Source organism: Dioscorea cayenensis, chromosome 4 (genome assembly GCF_009730915.1).
Source record: "Dioscorea cayenensis subsp. rotundata cultivar TDr96_F1 chromosome 4, TDr96_F1_v2_PseudoChromosome.rev07_lg8_w22 25.fasta, whole genome shotgun sequence".
NCBI classification, from domain to species: Eukaryota; Viridiplantae; Streptophyta; class Magnoliopsida; order Dioscoreales; family Dioscoreaceae; genus Dioscorea; species Dioscorea cayenensis.
In genome coordinates this window covers 1189640-1204402 of record NC_052474.1, presented here as the reverse complement: position 1 = coordinate 1204402, position 14763 = coordinate 1189640, and the positions used below count along the sequence as shown (strand labels likewise).

General features: G+C 38.0%; 3 protein-coding genes and 1 long non-coding RNA gene across 5 annotated transcripts; 1 reads left to right on the top strand and 3 right to left on the bottom strand.

The window, feature by feature from the left end:
* Positions 1-468: 468 nt before the first annotated feature.
* On the bottom strand, positions 469-1777 carry LOC120258511. Its single transcript, XR_005536011.1, has 3 exons — positions 1344-1777; positions 1009-1072; positions 469-705 (listed from the first exon to the last, which is right to left on the bottom strand). It is a non-coding gene; the product is annotated as an uncharacterized LOC120258511 (long non-coding RNA).
* Positions 1778-1898: 121 nt separating this feature from the next.
* On the top strand, positions 1899-3310 carry LOC120258510 (expansin-like B1). Its single transcript, XM_039265952.1, has 4 exons — positions 1899-2120; positions 2258-2543; positions 2680-2812; positions 2896-3310. Exons 1-4 carry the CDS (start codon positions 1997-1999, stop codon positions 3094-3096), a joined length of 744 nt encoding a protein of 247 aa, XP_039121886.1. The 5' UTR covers positions 1899-1996; the 3' UTR covers positions 3097-3310.
* A 74-nt stretch (positions 3311-3384) lies between these two features.
* LOC120258509 (RNA-binding KH domain-containing protein PEPPER-like) lies at positions 3385-7706 on the bottom strand. Of its 2 annotated transcripts, XM_039265951.1 has the most exons (7): positions 7225-7705; positions 6122-6374; positions 5352-5500; positions 5159-5249; positions 4989-5053; positions 3897-4091; positions 3385-3789 (listed from the first exon to the last, which is right to left on the bottom strand). In XM_039265951.1, the coding sequence occupies exons 1-7, from the start codon at positions 7588-7590 to the stop codon at positions 3631-3633; spliced, it is 1278 nt and encodes a 425-aa protein (XP_039121885.1). In that variant the 5' UTR covers positions 7591-7705; the 3' UTR covers positions 3385-3630. The 2 variants fall into 2 exon arrangements, with proteins under 2 accessions (XP_039121885.1, XP_039121884.1); XM_039265950.1 differs by having other exon boundaries at positions 4989-5249; positions 7225-7706.
* A 3165-nt stretch (positions 7707-10871) lies between these two features.
* On the bottom strand, positions 10872-14473 carry LOC120257836 (protein ORANGE, chloroplastic-like). The gene is made up of 8 exons (XM_039265118.1): positions 14226-14473; positions 14011-14125; positions 13173-13289; positions 12947-13033; positions 12716-12792; positions 11989-12116; positions 11772-11908; positions 10872-11270 (listed from the first exon to the last, which is right to left on the bottom strand). The coding sequence occupies exons 1-8, from the start codon at positions 14435-14437 to the stop codon at positions 11193-11195; spliced, it is 951 nt and encodes a 316-aa protein (XP_039121052.1). The 5' UTR covers positions 14438-14473; the 3' UTR covers positions 10872-11192.
* Positions 14474-14763: the final 290 nt, after the last annotated feature.

The following is a 14763-nucleotide window of genomic DNA, read 5'->3' as shown; positions in this document are numbered from 1 at the left end:
TAATTTAATGATAATCTTACAAAGTGAAAAAAAAAATCTCATTTAGAAAAATTAATAAAATTTGCATATCAAAAGCTTTTTGATTTTTGTATATATACCCTTCTACTCATTTAACACCTCAATAAAGATACATACACAAAATACACAAATACAAATTGTCTATAATTTTAAATTTTAATCTATAAAAGTTTATATTTTAAAAAGAATATTTATCATATAATGACTACATTATATCTTAATTAAAAAATTCCAAATGAACAAAAAATTCATCAATATGTCTAGAATAAAATTTTTGGACAACGAAATCTCCCTTGTCTAAATACAACAATTCAATTGCGTCTCTGATCAAACACAGTAACTGAATTCAAATTTGGATTTTCTACTTCATATATGATCTGAATATCACTAAAAGCTGTTTATCACCTGATTTATAGAGTAAAATTAAAGCTTATATATTCCACAAAAAGACAAAAGAAAAAAAAAAAGAAAAGGAAAGGTGTTGCTTTGACACCTCATGGTACTAGAATGATGGAAAATCTTATTTTATAAAATTGCAAACAAAATTGAATGCAAAGGCTTGCAAGTAAGTGATAATGCCAAGCTCCAGAAAGCCTTTGGAAGAAGAGACATTGAAAGTGTGCGTCATGTTTGCAAACAAGTGTACACTATGGTGTTGTTCCAGAGTGGTGGGGTGATCCGTAGGTGCTGTATGTGAGTGAAAGTGCTTGCTTAAATCATCAGTGAATCATAATAGAAAGAAAAGAGAAAAAGATAACAAATAAAGCCAAAGATAGGCGCCTAAGCATGATACTATAAAATTAACACAAGTTGTGTAAAAGCAAGGCATTTCAGCAGAGAAGAACACATAAAATAGAGGGGCCGGATAAAATGTTAATGATCTTTAAATGCACCGCATTTGAGGCCCTCTTGTATTCTAATAATATCATGCCTATAATTGATACCTTATTTCCACAAATATCTATTGTATGGGTCCTGACTGAAGTATACCTACTCATTTGCCTTTGTTCAGTGCTTTCCAGCCAACCCCAAAAAGATGACAGGTTTGAGATATCTACCAAACAAAATCATATAACTCAGAAACTCCAAAAATTAATAACGTTATGAATATTCTCATGTAAAACAATAGGCAAACAGTTTGTACGTCCTCTAAACAAACACCAAGTCATGGCAGGTTTGAAACAGAACTTAAAAGAAAATCCAAGAAGTTCAGAAATTCCAAAAATAATACTTCAGTAAAGGATGATTAAATTCAGAGCTCACTGTGAAATTTCACTCATGGTGTTGAAGCTACGAAGAAAGAGCGATTGAGAAAGAGCACTTACTTAGTCTATCCTCTAAATGATCAATGGGTCCCAAATTAAGTATTGCTGCTCATGACCTTTGCTCAGTGCTCTTGAACCAACCGAGGCTGCTTGCTACTAGACCCCTACAAAAAGAGAGACGTGCATACTCCTTTCTTCTTTTACATTGGCTTTCAAAGAATAGCAGATAAGAACAGCTTTACACCACAATTTACCACCACTACTGACAACAACAACAAAAACAACGTCAACTTGAATTAAATTATAGGATCAGTTAATCATCACTAAACTAATTCAAACTAAGCCAAAGAGATGACACCATAGCTTGGAACTTGTAATTGGAAAACCAGGTGTAGAATATACATCATGTGTCCTTCACCCCAGAAATTGGCTATCTCAATCACAACCCACCAATCCCTTGTTTTAATGACATAAAAACACATGTTAGCTCCCAAGTTTGAAAGTCAAGTGATGGCTCACGGTTTATCAAGAAAGTACTACTGTGATTACCGGGATGTCACCAACTCCACACTTGATCATCTAGATAGGAAAGTGGGAGAAAAAAATAACGAAAGTGCAAAAGTTAGGTGGTTCATTCCTATCGCTACTATAAATTCAGCAAGGTGTTGCTGCATTGTCATTGCGCCTTTCACTAGATACACAGACAACCTAAAATGGCAAAACTTGTCATTTTTCTCCTTCCTGTCATACTGTTCCTCCCCATACTCTCCACCTGTCAAAACATTTATACATCAAGGGCAACATTCTACGGCAGTCCAGAGTGCTCTGGAACTCCCAGTATACTATCTCATTCCCTCTAACCATCCATATATGTGTACCTTATAGAATGAATTAAATTCATATATGAACACCAACCAACTTGAGAAACAAATAAAAGTAAGTAATTACTCACAGTTTGGTGAATGGAAATGCAGGTGGAGCTTGTGGGTATGGAGACTTTGGGAGAAACATCAATGGCGGAGACGTGGGTGCTGTATCAAGATTGTACAGGAATGGCAGTGGGTGTGGAGCATGTTACCAGGTGAGGTGCAGATGTCCTCAGCTGTGCAATGACTATGGTGTTAGGATTGTGGTCACAGACCATGGAGAAGGCGACAACACTGATTTCATCCTCAGCGCTCGTGGTTTCGTAAAGCTTGCCAATCCCAACATGGCCGCCCAGCTCATGGCATATGGCACCATCGATGTTGAATACAGAAGGTTATATATATATACTATATATATATATAAATATATATATATATAATTAGATAGATATAGACACTACAGTCTCTACCTGCCTCTATACCAAACAGGGATCTATGCATGTGTGATTGTATATAGATTCTGGATGCAGGATACCATGTCAGTATCCAGGGAACAATCTGAACATCAAGGTGACAGAGAACAGCCGATACCCTGACTACTTGGCCCTTGTAATCCTCTACCAAGCAGGCCAGAAAGATATAATGGGTGTCGAGTTATGGCAGGTAAGAAACAGTAGACTCAGAAAGAGTAAAAGAGAGTATAATCTTACCGATAGAACTTGACAGTGAGCATGCATGTTGTGCAGGAAGACTGCAAACAATGGCGAGGGATGAGGAGGGCTTATGGCGCAGTTTGGGACATTGTAAACCCTCCAAAGGGACCAATGAACATGCGACTCCAGGTTGCCAGTGATGATGGTGCTCAGGACTGGGTCAAGTTGACAGCTGTTGTCCCCAGTGCCTGGCAAGCGGGGGTCTCCTACGACTCTACCATCCAACTCACCTGAGACCCTTCTCCATTATCTACCACAAAACATACAAGAAGATGCCCGCATATAAATTATTTTTGTTTTAATCGAAAAATAAGTAGCAGATGGTAAGCCTTTAGTACCTGAAATAAAGAGCTGCATGCTGGCTCAGTGATTGTCCTCTGTAGTGCATGATATGCTTTGGTTACGTAATCTGTCAGCTGAATAAAAGTTGTGCTTCCTCAGATAGGAACATTCTCTATCACAGTTCAACCACATTGTGATAAAATAATCAAGAAATCAGAAGGAAATACAATAAAAATATTCAGCAACATTGAAGAATGAGCATTGCATTAGAAATCATTAACATTCCACCAATGTCAAACAAATTACTTCAACTTACAGTTCGCACAAAAAAGTTAGTAATAGTTTTAAAAAATGTGAACATGATAGCCATTCACTAATTTTCACATAACCTAAAAACACAACATTGTTCCCACAGATCCCTGACAAGAGGCACAAGTGCCTTAGGGTAAAGGTGAGAAGCGATGCAAGAACAGCAACAATTCTCGGTTAGAACCTGTAATTGTGATATCCTCCTACATCAGACGACTCATATCTACCATATGGTTGAGATGGATAGTAGCCAGAACTTGGCATCTGAGCGTATGTTCTTGGGCCTGCATCAAGATAACGACCAGGCTCTGGTTCTCTGTAGCCCGAAATAAATTCCTACAGTACATAAAACAGGAAATCATATATCTGAAAGAGAGGAGGTGATTGTGGTGGTGGTGGTGGTGGTGGTGGTGGTGGTGGTGGGCACTTTGTGAGATTATTACCTGAATGAGCAGTTCAGCTGCCTGAACCTCTTGAGAAGTGCCCTTGATCTCAACTGTTATCTCATCCGAAGAGGTAATGCTCTCCCTTATTGTGAGCTCTGCTCCACTAGCTCGACGTATGTATGAAATCCTTTTCCCTTCAATACCAATAATGGCTTCAGCATACAGAAGTGGAATCTGCATTTTTTTTGTCATCTGCAACCAAAATATATCGAACATGGGAAAACATAAAATCATACCAAAATTAGACAAATGAGAATTCAAAACAAAATAAGTAAATATAATAGTTTAATGCAAAAGTTCTCAGAATATAGATAAGGCTCCATATGATAAAACTAAAGCATCATTTTGCATATCATCAATAGGAAGAAATACACCAAGGATAGAGTTTAAATATGACAAATAGTTCACACAGAATAAAAGAAAAGGTGAGAATTTTCAATCGGGTATATTGGCCCAGCTCTAATGAGTTCCAAAACAAATGAAAATTCTCAAATGAGAGGACTCTTGTTTCAAGAAGCACTCATTAGTTAACCAAGGCTAACAGACCAGTACTTTTCTATCACTAGTTCTGCACCCATGATACATTGAATGATCAGTAAACTGCAATGACTTTAACTGATCTAACAAGCCTAAGCTAAAGTTTCAGATGGACGGAAGCTTTAAAAGATATTTAAACAAAAGCCATTTGTCCTTCACTAAGCAAGGGTGTCAGAATGGGAATGCTGAGTATGGGCAAATGATTTCATCAAGATTAATTGCAAAAGATGTTATAAATTAAACATTCTTACCAATACCTCAACAATAATCCTTACACTCAAGACTTCAAATTAAAGATTCTAATGAAAATCTTGATCCAATATCTTCACTCAAGAATCATACATGCTATTTATCACTTATCCACCATTGCTGTGATACAATTGCTAGCATCCTAAATAATCCAAACAATCAATTTGTCTATCATGGAATTTCTTGCATAACTCTGTACAACCATCCAGACAAAATACTTAAAAATACAACAAATAGTACAAAGCATCAAGTAATCATATGAAACAAACAATTTAAATACAAATAATTTTTAACATAGAGAACCTGACTGATTATTGCAGCAGGAGCACGGCCAAGTCCAGGAGAACGTAATCCAGAAACAGCAGGTTCTGGACCATATAATGACAAAGAACTACGTGAAATTTGTGATTCCAAATGAGAATCATGATCAATAAATAAAGAAGCCCGCTTCATTGGAGCAGGATAATCATCACCCATCATTGTTTGCTGAATACTGTAGCCCGAGGACTGTGTTTTATCGCCCCATGTGTCCACCGGATGATCTTGGCTCAGCTGCATCTTCAACTGCACATCAGGGGAAGACAAGCATAGGGAGAAGAGATTGAATAACATCACAAGTTCATAGAAACGAACAGCAGAAGCCAAATAGAGGGCATACATACATACATTTTTTTCAAATAGGGGGAGCACACCATGATCAACCAAAAATTTTCGCAAATGTCCAACTACCGCTTCAAGAGCGGTATGAACCTTTAAAAATTCACCATGTATATCTACAACCTTTTCATCGGCAGCTGCATAAAGTGGTAGTACATCTGATAAAGAAAAGTAGCATGTGAGGTGGTATCATTAAAAGTTTCTAAAATATTCATGAATATCAGAAGGGATGTTTCAGAAACAAACTCAAATCAAAACAGTTCCTGCTTATAGGCCTTAGAATACTGCTCCATGCAGATTTTTTATTCCAAGAGGAGCAAGAGGTATTCACCAGGCCTCTGTTTATGGGTGTGTTACCATTAGACTTTAAGTTGGTTATAATATATATGAGGGTTCTCATTTACCGATAATGAGAGTTTTTCTCTAATAACCACAAACAGAAGAGGTCAATAAAGCAATAAAGCTAAATCACATAATATATTATTTAAAGTAAAATCATTAAGTAAATATTTCCTCATGAAAAGAAGCCTTTTCACAACTATGCAATCTAATGTGTCATGCCTCCAATAATTAAAATCTCAATGACACACCAAAACAAGACAGCTTAATTTCAGGAGTAGGGCATGGTTTTGTTAAGTAGCTCATTACACAGTACGGAAACCTTTTTTCATAAAGCAGGAAGCAACTTGTAGATAGCCAGAAATAAACCAGCCTTTTTCTCATGATGCTGAAATTCAGAGTTAAGTGTTCAACTAGGAGAGTTAGCTTCAAGCACATACCTCTCGGTAACACTCGTACAGAGGCACCTGAATTTTCCTGAATTGACTTAATCAAGCTCCCTTGCTTGCCAATCAAACTAAAGGCTTGTGATGATGGCACCAATAATCGAATAGAAGAAATGGCAGTAGATGTTTCATCTGATGTATCGATAGCATTTTCCACTGTATCATGGATGCGGTTAAAGACTCGAAGGACAGCATTCATTGCTGGAGAAACTTCTAGATCTGGTTCTTCTTTTCCACTAACTAGCACCTAAAAATACAAAAGGTTTTCATGTAAAACATGTTTAATGAAGGCATGGCACAGTCAGATTTTATATAAGAAGGTATGCCGTATGCATTGATAAAAACTAGCAATTAAGGTTTCCTAACTGCCACAGGTTTAATATTTGCAGTGCCTTGGTACCTACCTTACATCCAAGTCGTCGAATTCTTATAAACATAACACAAACAAAATCTCATATCAGGAGACAAAGCTCATCCATGTAAGCAACACAAGACTACAATCATCAACAACGCATGTAATGAAAGATTTGTGAACATTAAGGTCATTCAATTTGCCTTCTTTCTTTAAATTTTGAAATCTATCTATTCTAATCTGCACAAGAAAGAAAACCAGCAGCTATGCTTACACAGTCAACCCGAAAACAAAGAAGAAAAATGCGTGTCAAAAAAGATCATTGGCTAGACTTGATGAACTTCATCTAACCAAGAAAATGATGCACGAAATAGTACTCCAGAGGACCTCCTAGACAACCTCAATAGATTATAAATGCATCGATCATAGAAAGTAATAGAATTAACTATCTTGAATTATGGGTCAATCCTCCAAATCATTTGTTGACGCACTTATTTGGTTTTGAACTTGCATACGGTCATAAATATTTTCAATTTAGACTTGCACACATTCTGAAGAAGAGTAATCCATACAAGAATACAATAGCCAAGTATAACAAAATTGTCAGAATTTTTTGATAGGTAGGTGGACTTCATGGCACAAATAATTCAACAAAACCTCATGGATTCATAAAAACAAAATCATATCAAGAAGCCCTAGAAAAGAAAGGCCATGAAATTAAGGAGTTGAAGTAAGGGGAGCTCACGATACGATCAGAAATGCCAACGGGGCCATCAAGAACACGGACAGAGGCGCGGGTCTCCTCGCAGATCTTCTTGACGAGCTCGCCTTTGCGCCCAATGATACATCCAACCTTCGCCACCGGAATGATCAGCCGGAACACATTATCCCCAGGCCAACCAGGCCACTTAACTTTCACCGGTCCTTCCTCCAAGGTCGAGGTGAGATCTGGAGACGCCTCCGCAGGAGCTTCCTCTTCAGTTGCGTGCTCGCCAAACGCTTCCTCCTCAGCGGCGACACCTTCATCCTCGATCTCCGGGGGAGTGAAAGGAACCTCCGATGGCGGAGGCGAGTAGGCCGGCGGGAAGTCTCCAGTGGGGGCTTCCGCCATTGTTGAAGGTTAGGGTTCGGGGAGCACGAGTAGAAGGGAAGGGTTTAGGGTTTGTTGGATTAGAAAGCTCGAGGGTTTTAAATCTCGGATATGCATCGATGTTATATAACCATCGATTTTCGTGCTGGTTTCGAGAACCAGGTCATCACCAGCGAATGTATTGCGATCTTTTGATTTTTTACAGTTACCACCCTCGTATCTGGTCAAATAACAGAAATGCTTTTTTTTATTTTAATGTAAATTAATATTGTTTATTTTTTATTTTTTATTTTATATAAAAAAAAAATTTATAATAAAAAAAAGTGGAAATTGCCAAAAACACCCTGTAAGTTTGCAATATTGCCAAAAATCACTCTGTTAGTTTTACACTCCCCAAAAACCCCTTTTTTGAATACTAATGATTTTTTTAAAACCCCCAAACATCTAACGATGATTGATAGAGTTAATTTGGAATTTTTTTGGACGAAATTGTCCCTTGCGTGGGAAGTTGTGGCAAGTGTGACGGGGTTTGATTATAATGCCTTGAGTAGAATGTAGCTTTTATTTAAAAACTGAAGTTTTCATTTAAAATATGAGGTATGAGGTTGCTTTAAAAATGAGTTTCTGCTTTAAAAAAATGAGTTTTTTTATTTTAAAAAATGAGTTCTTTGTTTAAAAAAATGAGTTTTGCTTTAAAAAAATGAGTTTTCTGCATTTAAGAAATGAGCGTCTGCTTTAAGAAATGAGGTTTTGTTTAAAAATGAGGTCTCTGTTTAAGAAATGAGTTTTTTTGCGGTGATTTATCACCCCTCAAAAATCTCTTTATCTGCGGTAAATTTGGCCGGTGGAGACAAAAGATGCTGACTCACAATCACATCACGCTGCATGAAAAACTGGGATTTTCAACTCGGAATTTTGATCTCCACCTCGATCTAGATCCCCGATCTTGCTGGGAGAAAAAGGCGCAACCTTCGATGCCTCTGCTCGACGACGAGGAGCATGCGGTCTTCCCCGAGGTCGACGACGTAAGAAGATGAAAGAGATGAGGGTCGACGACGGGGAAGACGATGAAGACGAAGACGGCGAGATCGAACACTCATCGGCGCCGCTTCCTCCCTCCGTTCCTATCACCGACTTAGGCACCATGGATCCAAAACCCCTGAATGATCCCTCAACCCTAACCCTATTGCTATCCATGTATGCGGTCTCCGCGATCGAGAATGGTTCCGTTCGATTCGACTGCTTCTTATCCCGACGCCGCTCACCGAAGACCTCACCACTCACGACCGCCGAGGAACGCTCACCAACCGGATCGCTAACGCCGACAAAGATTTCTCCTTTAAGACCCCACACGAGCAGAGCCACCTCGAAATCGCCGCAGATCCGGAGCTCGAGACTCAAACGTTATGCGAGATCGATGACGATGAGATACTTAATGTCCCTACTCAATGAGGTTTACGCTTAAAAATGAGGTCTCTGCTTTAAAAAAATAAGCTCTGCTTTTTAAGAAATGAGTTCTCTCGTTTATATGCTTGTTTGTCTTTGTTTAACTATCTATGTTTCTCGCTTTAATATATTGCGTTTTACGTTTAAAAAAAGTGCTTAAATATCGTTGTTTCTATTTAAATACGTACGAGTGCAACCTTTCGATGCCTCGCTCGACGACGAGGGAGCATCGCGGTCTTCCCGAGGTCGGCGAGCTAAGAAAAATGAAAGAGACGAGGCTCGACTGACGGGGAAGACGATGAAGACGAAGACGGCGAGATCGAACCTCACTCGTCAGCCGCTTCCTCCCTCCGCTCCGTCACCGACTTAGGCACCATGGATCCGAAACCCCGGAATGATCCCTAACCCCTAACCCTATTGCTATCCATGTTGCGATCTCCGCAATCGAGAATGGTTCCGCTCAAGTTCGACTCGTCTTATCCGACGTCAGCCACCGAAGACCTCACCACTCCGACCGCCGAGGAACGCCGCTCAACCGGATCGCCAACGCCGATAAAAGATTTCTCCTTTAAGACCCCACACGAGCAGTGCACCTTCGAGATCGCTCGGCAGATCCGGAGCTCGGCACTCAGCGTCGCTCGAGATCGGCGACGATGAGATACCAACGTCCCCTACTCAACGAGGTTTTCGCTTAAAAATGAGGTCTCTGTTTAAAAAAATAAGCTCTGCTTTAAGAAATGAGTTCTCTGCTTTATATGCTTGTTTGTCTTTGTTTAACTATCGATGTTTATGTTTAATATATTGCGTTTACGTTTAAAAAGTGCTTAAATATCGTTGTTTCTTTTTGAAATATGTACGAGTGGCCAAGATTAATTGGTTTTTATATCCAGGGATTAATTTATCACGTAAATATTTGTTTTTTCGTTTAAATATTAATGTTTTTTTGTTTAAAAAAATGAGTTTTATGTTTAAAAAAATGAGGGTTTTCGTTTAAGAAAATGAGTTTTTTTGTTTAAGAAATGAGGTTTTACATTTAAGAAATGAACTCTCTTTAGAAAAAACTCGTTTAAGAAATGAGTTCTCTGTTTAAAAATGAGCTTTCTGTTTAAGAAATGAGTACGATACGAAAAGGAATCGAGAAAAGAATGAAAAATGTGCGAAAAAGTTTAGAGGCAATGATAGAATTTCATATACGAGGGTAAAAAGCGAGTGAAACAATAAAGGAAGGGCTGTCTGAGGTATGCAAAACTCACAGAGGCTGTTTGGGAAGTTTTGAAATTATCGAGGGATAAACAGTAATTTTCCCTAAAACAAAATCTCCTGTTACAAAAAGGGCGCACATAAATATAAACATAGACATGCGTCAGCCTTTTAGCCGTTGGATTTAAATCCATTATGATAAACAGTGATGAAACAGTAAAAATATACAAGGTTTTCAAATAGTATTATAAACATTTGTACAATCAAATGGGGTTATTTGAACCGTCCGATCGTCATCATAATAGTAATTATTGTTGAAGGTGATTTGCAACCCCGCCTAGAAAATATAAAACAAATAGCACCTGAACTGTTTGGATGCAAAAATAAGGTTTTGATACTGTTCATGATACTATGTGCATAGCTGTGAATTAGTTCTCATGTCTCTCTCTTATCTCTATTTTTTTTCCTAATTTACTGCTTTCTACAAACCTCCACAGTTAATAAATCCCCTATATATGACCCATAATACAGTAGCCGTTGGATTATCAATCGATGGTTAAAATATATATATGAACAAAACCAAACAGTATTGTACAGTGATATACTGTGATCATAATCCAAATGCGGTAAACAAATATCCCTGCTAAATAGTGATCTGCGTACCCATGTAAATGGCTTAAACCTTATATATGTTTGTGTATGTATAAAGTTTGCTTAAACTTCATATATAAAGACAGATGATTCAATGGAGCAGCAATTTAAACTATTCACATGCTTCCATTCTACAATAATGATACAAAGAACAAGTTCACAGGAGATGTTTGAGGTCTTCTTTTATACATACATTAAGTTCCTGAGCTCTTATCTTGAATACAAAGAGTGTATGAGCACTAAGCACTGATGGAGAACATCAAGGTACATGGCTGCAAACATTTTCATGCCTCACTGGTTGCTAAGATTTAGCAGCTGCTAACTCTCTAATCAAATGGATCAATTCGAGGGTCATGTTCACTCGCCATAGCCATCCCCGTGCAAAGGCATGTTGGACACATGACCTACAAAAAAGAAAACCACAAGTGAATCCACAGAAAGTTTTGAAACTCTTCGATGTTCTGGATCTACCTATCTATTACTTATTCACCCAGAAATCCAGTTATCTTTTCTCAAGGAACATACCGGTTGTGAAAATGTTGTTCGTGCTCACAGTTCATTATGTGGGAAACATGAATCACGTATAACATTATGTAAAGGTGACAGAGATGTCAAACAGCAAAATCACAGAACTATAGTTGACAAAATGTCAGTGGAAAGATCAGGCATTTCTCGAATCAATACTATGAATGCAAGTTCATCGATCGGTGGTAGAACTGAAATGCTTGCTTCCATAGACAATAATAAGAGCTTCAACGTAAATCTTACCTTAACCTGTCTTCTCAATCATTGTGAATAACAACTATAACTACATGCTTGGTGACATGAAATAACAGGAAGCTGGTCTCCCAAGTTTGAGTCATTTATTGCATGAAGTTATGGACAAGGTTTGTTTTATCGAATACCTTTCCAGCACCTGAACAGTTTGAGCATCTTTCGGTTCTTGGAGGTGACAAAGGTTGATTGCCACCATTAACTTTTGATACAGGATCAATAAAAACAATGGATCCTGTGCTTGAACATCGAGCACATGCAAGATATCCTGCAGCAAGATAGTTTGATCATATTGTCACTTTCATCAAGAAGAGATTTTATGATGGTAAGTGAATCCTGAAAGAGTACCAGTTCCAAGACAGTATTTGCAGCGCTTATGCTCCTGCTGCTTGACATTGTTGATCTCTACCACCATCAAGGCTGAGATAACACCAACTGCTCCTCCAGAGAAGGATGCTACAATAGGATCAACCTGACTGCAATATTGGAAGGTATATTTTTATCAATAGAAGAATCTGGAAATATCTCTGTAAAGTTTGTCATCCACAATGGCTATAATACATTACAACCCAATCATGAAGATGGGGGGCAATTTATGAAGATAAATTGTCCCTGAAACTTATGACATTAAGAATTGAGCAGATAATGTACAGTTTAGAAATAATATTTTGCACCATGACTTCTTCACCGATTAGCACCTAAACATGAATCATCACTTTGAAAGTAAAAAATAAAAAAAATAAAATAAAATGCTATAGTCATCAACATACAGCAATACAATATACTCCTATTACCTGAACTGTAGACAATATTTAATTCATGAAAAATTACAAAGTGATCAGGTGAGACAATGAGCTCAAGAATGATGAGGCCCTTACAATATGAGTGGGATGTGCTCAATAAAGTTTCTTGGTGTATTGACGAATGGACAGCTCTATTTCAAATATCATAATGATGCAGAAAAGGATTACCCTTGATCATTTAAAAGGTTAAAATGAAACACCATAACACCAACAAGAGCATATGAACACCATAAACACCACAGAAAACATTTATCCAAGGTACTAATCCATACCTCAATTGCATGGGTAAATGCACACCACGGATAAAATCTGCATATGATGTGCCTCCTATTCCCAGTTTAAGCTCCAGCTGGAGAAATCATAACATATACAAGATAGAAACAAGAGAAATTATAGCATAAGCCCAAAGGTTACAGAAATGTTAGCACAACCCTGAGACTGAGGTCACACATAAACATGATGGCTACTACCAACGGTGTTCAAAGACAATTGAAAAGACTTACAGTAGGAGCAAGAAGACCACCAAAGATGATGATTCCAGTGATCAAAGAAAAACAGGTAGCATAGTACACTTTAAGGTTTGCTGGTGTCTGCATGTGACAAACCAATAAAATTCTTTAGAAGGCCATAGAAAATACACCAAATGTAAAGCTTATTGAACAAAGATAAAAATTATCAAGTAGTCAATCAATCCCATCCTGCATCTATGAAGAAAGGGAAAAGGCCAACCAGGGGAGGCAAGAATGGAATGAAAGATGGAAAGTCTGGAACTTCATTTTCTTGCTTATCATTTATAACACCAAGCTCGGCACTTTTTATCCTTTGTTGTATTCTCAGCCTGCGAACCTGAAAACATGGGAATTGTCTAGTGACAAGATGTAAATACAACTTGAACTTGCAAGTTCGAGTCAAAGTTGAACAGTGATATATTGCCTCAATAATGACAATAAAGCACTACTTTGCTCAAATAATTAATGGATTACACACACAAAATCCTAAGCCTAGTAGAATCAGACCTATTGAACAAAATTCATAATCTTCTTTGTTGGTTTGAAATACGCAAAGAATGGCAACTCCATAGACAATGCTTTCATCCAACCTTGAACACATAACAATTTCATTTACTTGCATAACACAAAAAACTAGCAAAAAACTCAAAACAGGTGTTGCCAACATGTTTCCAATGGCAAAAAAAGATGGCAAAGGCACAGGATGCGTGGAAGATGTCCCTTGTTTTAGATACCACTTCAATATATTCCAGTGAATATTGGCATTAAAAATTCAAACTCTCTAGCCGTAAATCAGTTGCTAAATCTCTCTTAATCATGAATTTATGCAGTTCTACTAATCAAAAACACAAAATTCTCAACTTTAATTTTCCTGAGAAGAAACAAAAGCGCATCAAAAATGAAAATTTATGAAATCCTCTATTGACTACAATTGTTTAATGAAAATCATACATAATTTTCTTGACAAAAAGAAAAATTAAACTTAAATAAGATGCTGAAATTAGCTTATGAACTGAAGATGAACATCAACATAATCTCAAACTCAAACACAAACACACCTCCTCCATGTGCAAGAATATTTTATTTCGTCTACTCCTGATATTATCTTGGATTTCCCGCAATTCCATCTTCGCGAAATCCTGAACCGTCTCAGGCCCTTCGATTATGCAAAAGCTGCAACGGATTCGAGACAGAGAGAAGCAGAACAACAATTCAGTGTTCCCATCGATGTCTATCAGCAATACAAAGATCTCAACGAAAAGAGACTGAAAACCTGGATGGGTTCTTCTCGACGGAATCAACGGCGCTAGGGACAGAGGTTTGGACGGAAGGTGGGGAAAGGGACGCGTCGGCGTCGCCGGAGGCCGGGCGGCGCCATCGGGGAAGAAGAGACGGCGATGGAGGCCGCGTCTCCGGCCGTCGTCGGCGAGAGGAGCTGTGAGGGAACGCGCTGGAGCACGTTAAGATTCGAGCGGAGCAGAGCATCTCTCGGCTTCTGAAAATCTGATGCTCTTCGCTGATTTGCAGTGCATTTTGGGAATCCACCAAAAGAGTGAAGTTTTTTTATCTGACCCCCTGAAAAGGTTTGAATTTAGTGATTAGTCCCTCGTTTTTATGCAATTAAGTACCTGCTTTCTTCCGGAAATGCGTTTTAAGTCACTACCGCACTGATTTCGATCTTATTTTGGTGGAATTTATATTAAATTATTTGGTGATATATTCTGATAATTGTCAAGTTTTACCGATTCTCAAATTATTACTAGGAGGAAATAAAAATAAAGAAAACAAAAACGAAACTAATTATACTTTTA

Bases quoted from the DNA above. Each gene is read 5' to 3' on its own strand.
- LOC120257836 (XM_039265118.1), bottom strand. From the start codon at position 14,437: ATGCTCTGCTCCGCTCGAATCTTAACGTGCTCCAGCGCGTTCCCTCAC. The intron at 12,793-12,946 runs GTAAGTCTTTTC...TGATTTCTCCAG, and splicing joins GTGGTCTTCTTGCTCCTACT to CTGGAGCTTAAACTGGGAAT. The intron at 11,909-11,988 runs GTACTCTTTCAG...ATCTTGCTGCAG, and splicing joins CAAATACTGTCTTGGAACTG to GATATCTTGCATGTGCTCGA.
- LOC120258510 (XM_039265952.1), top strand. From the start codon at position 1,997: ATGGCAAAACTTGTCATTTTTCTCCTTCCTGTCATACTGTTCCTCCCC. The intron at 2,544-2,679 runs GTTATATATATA...TTCTGGATGCAG, and splicing joins ATCGATGTTGAATACAGAAG to GATACCATGTCAGTATCCAG. The intron at 2,813-2,895 runs GTAAGAAACAGT...CATGTTGTGCAG, and splicing joins TGGGTGTCGAGTTATGGCAG to GAAGACTGCAAACAATGGCG.
- LOC120258509 (XM_039265950.1), bottom strand. From the start codon at position 7,590: ATGGCGGAAGCCCCCACTGGAGACTTCCCGCCGGCCTACTCGCCTCCG. The intron at 5,501-6,121 runs GTATGTGCTTGA...TTTCTTTATCAG, and splicing joins TGTACGAGTGTTACCGAGAG to ATGTACTACCACTTTATGCA. The intron at 4,092-4,988 runs GTTCTCTATGTT...TTTTGGTTGCAG, and splicing joins CTGCTGCAATAATCAGTCAG to ATGACAAAAAAAATGCAGAT.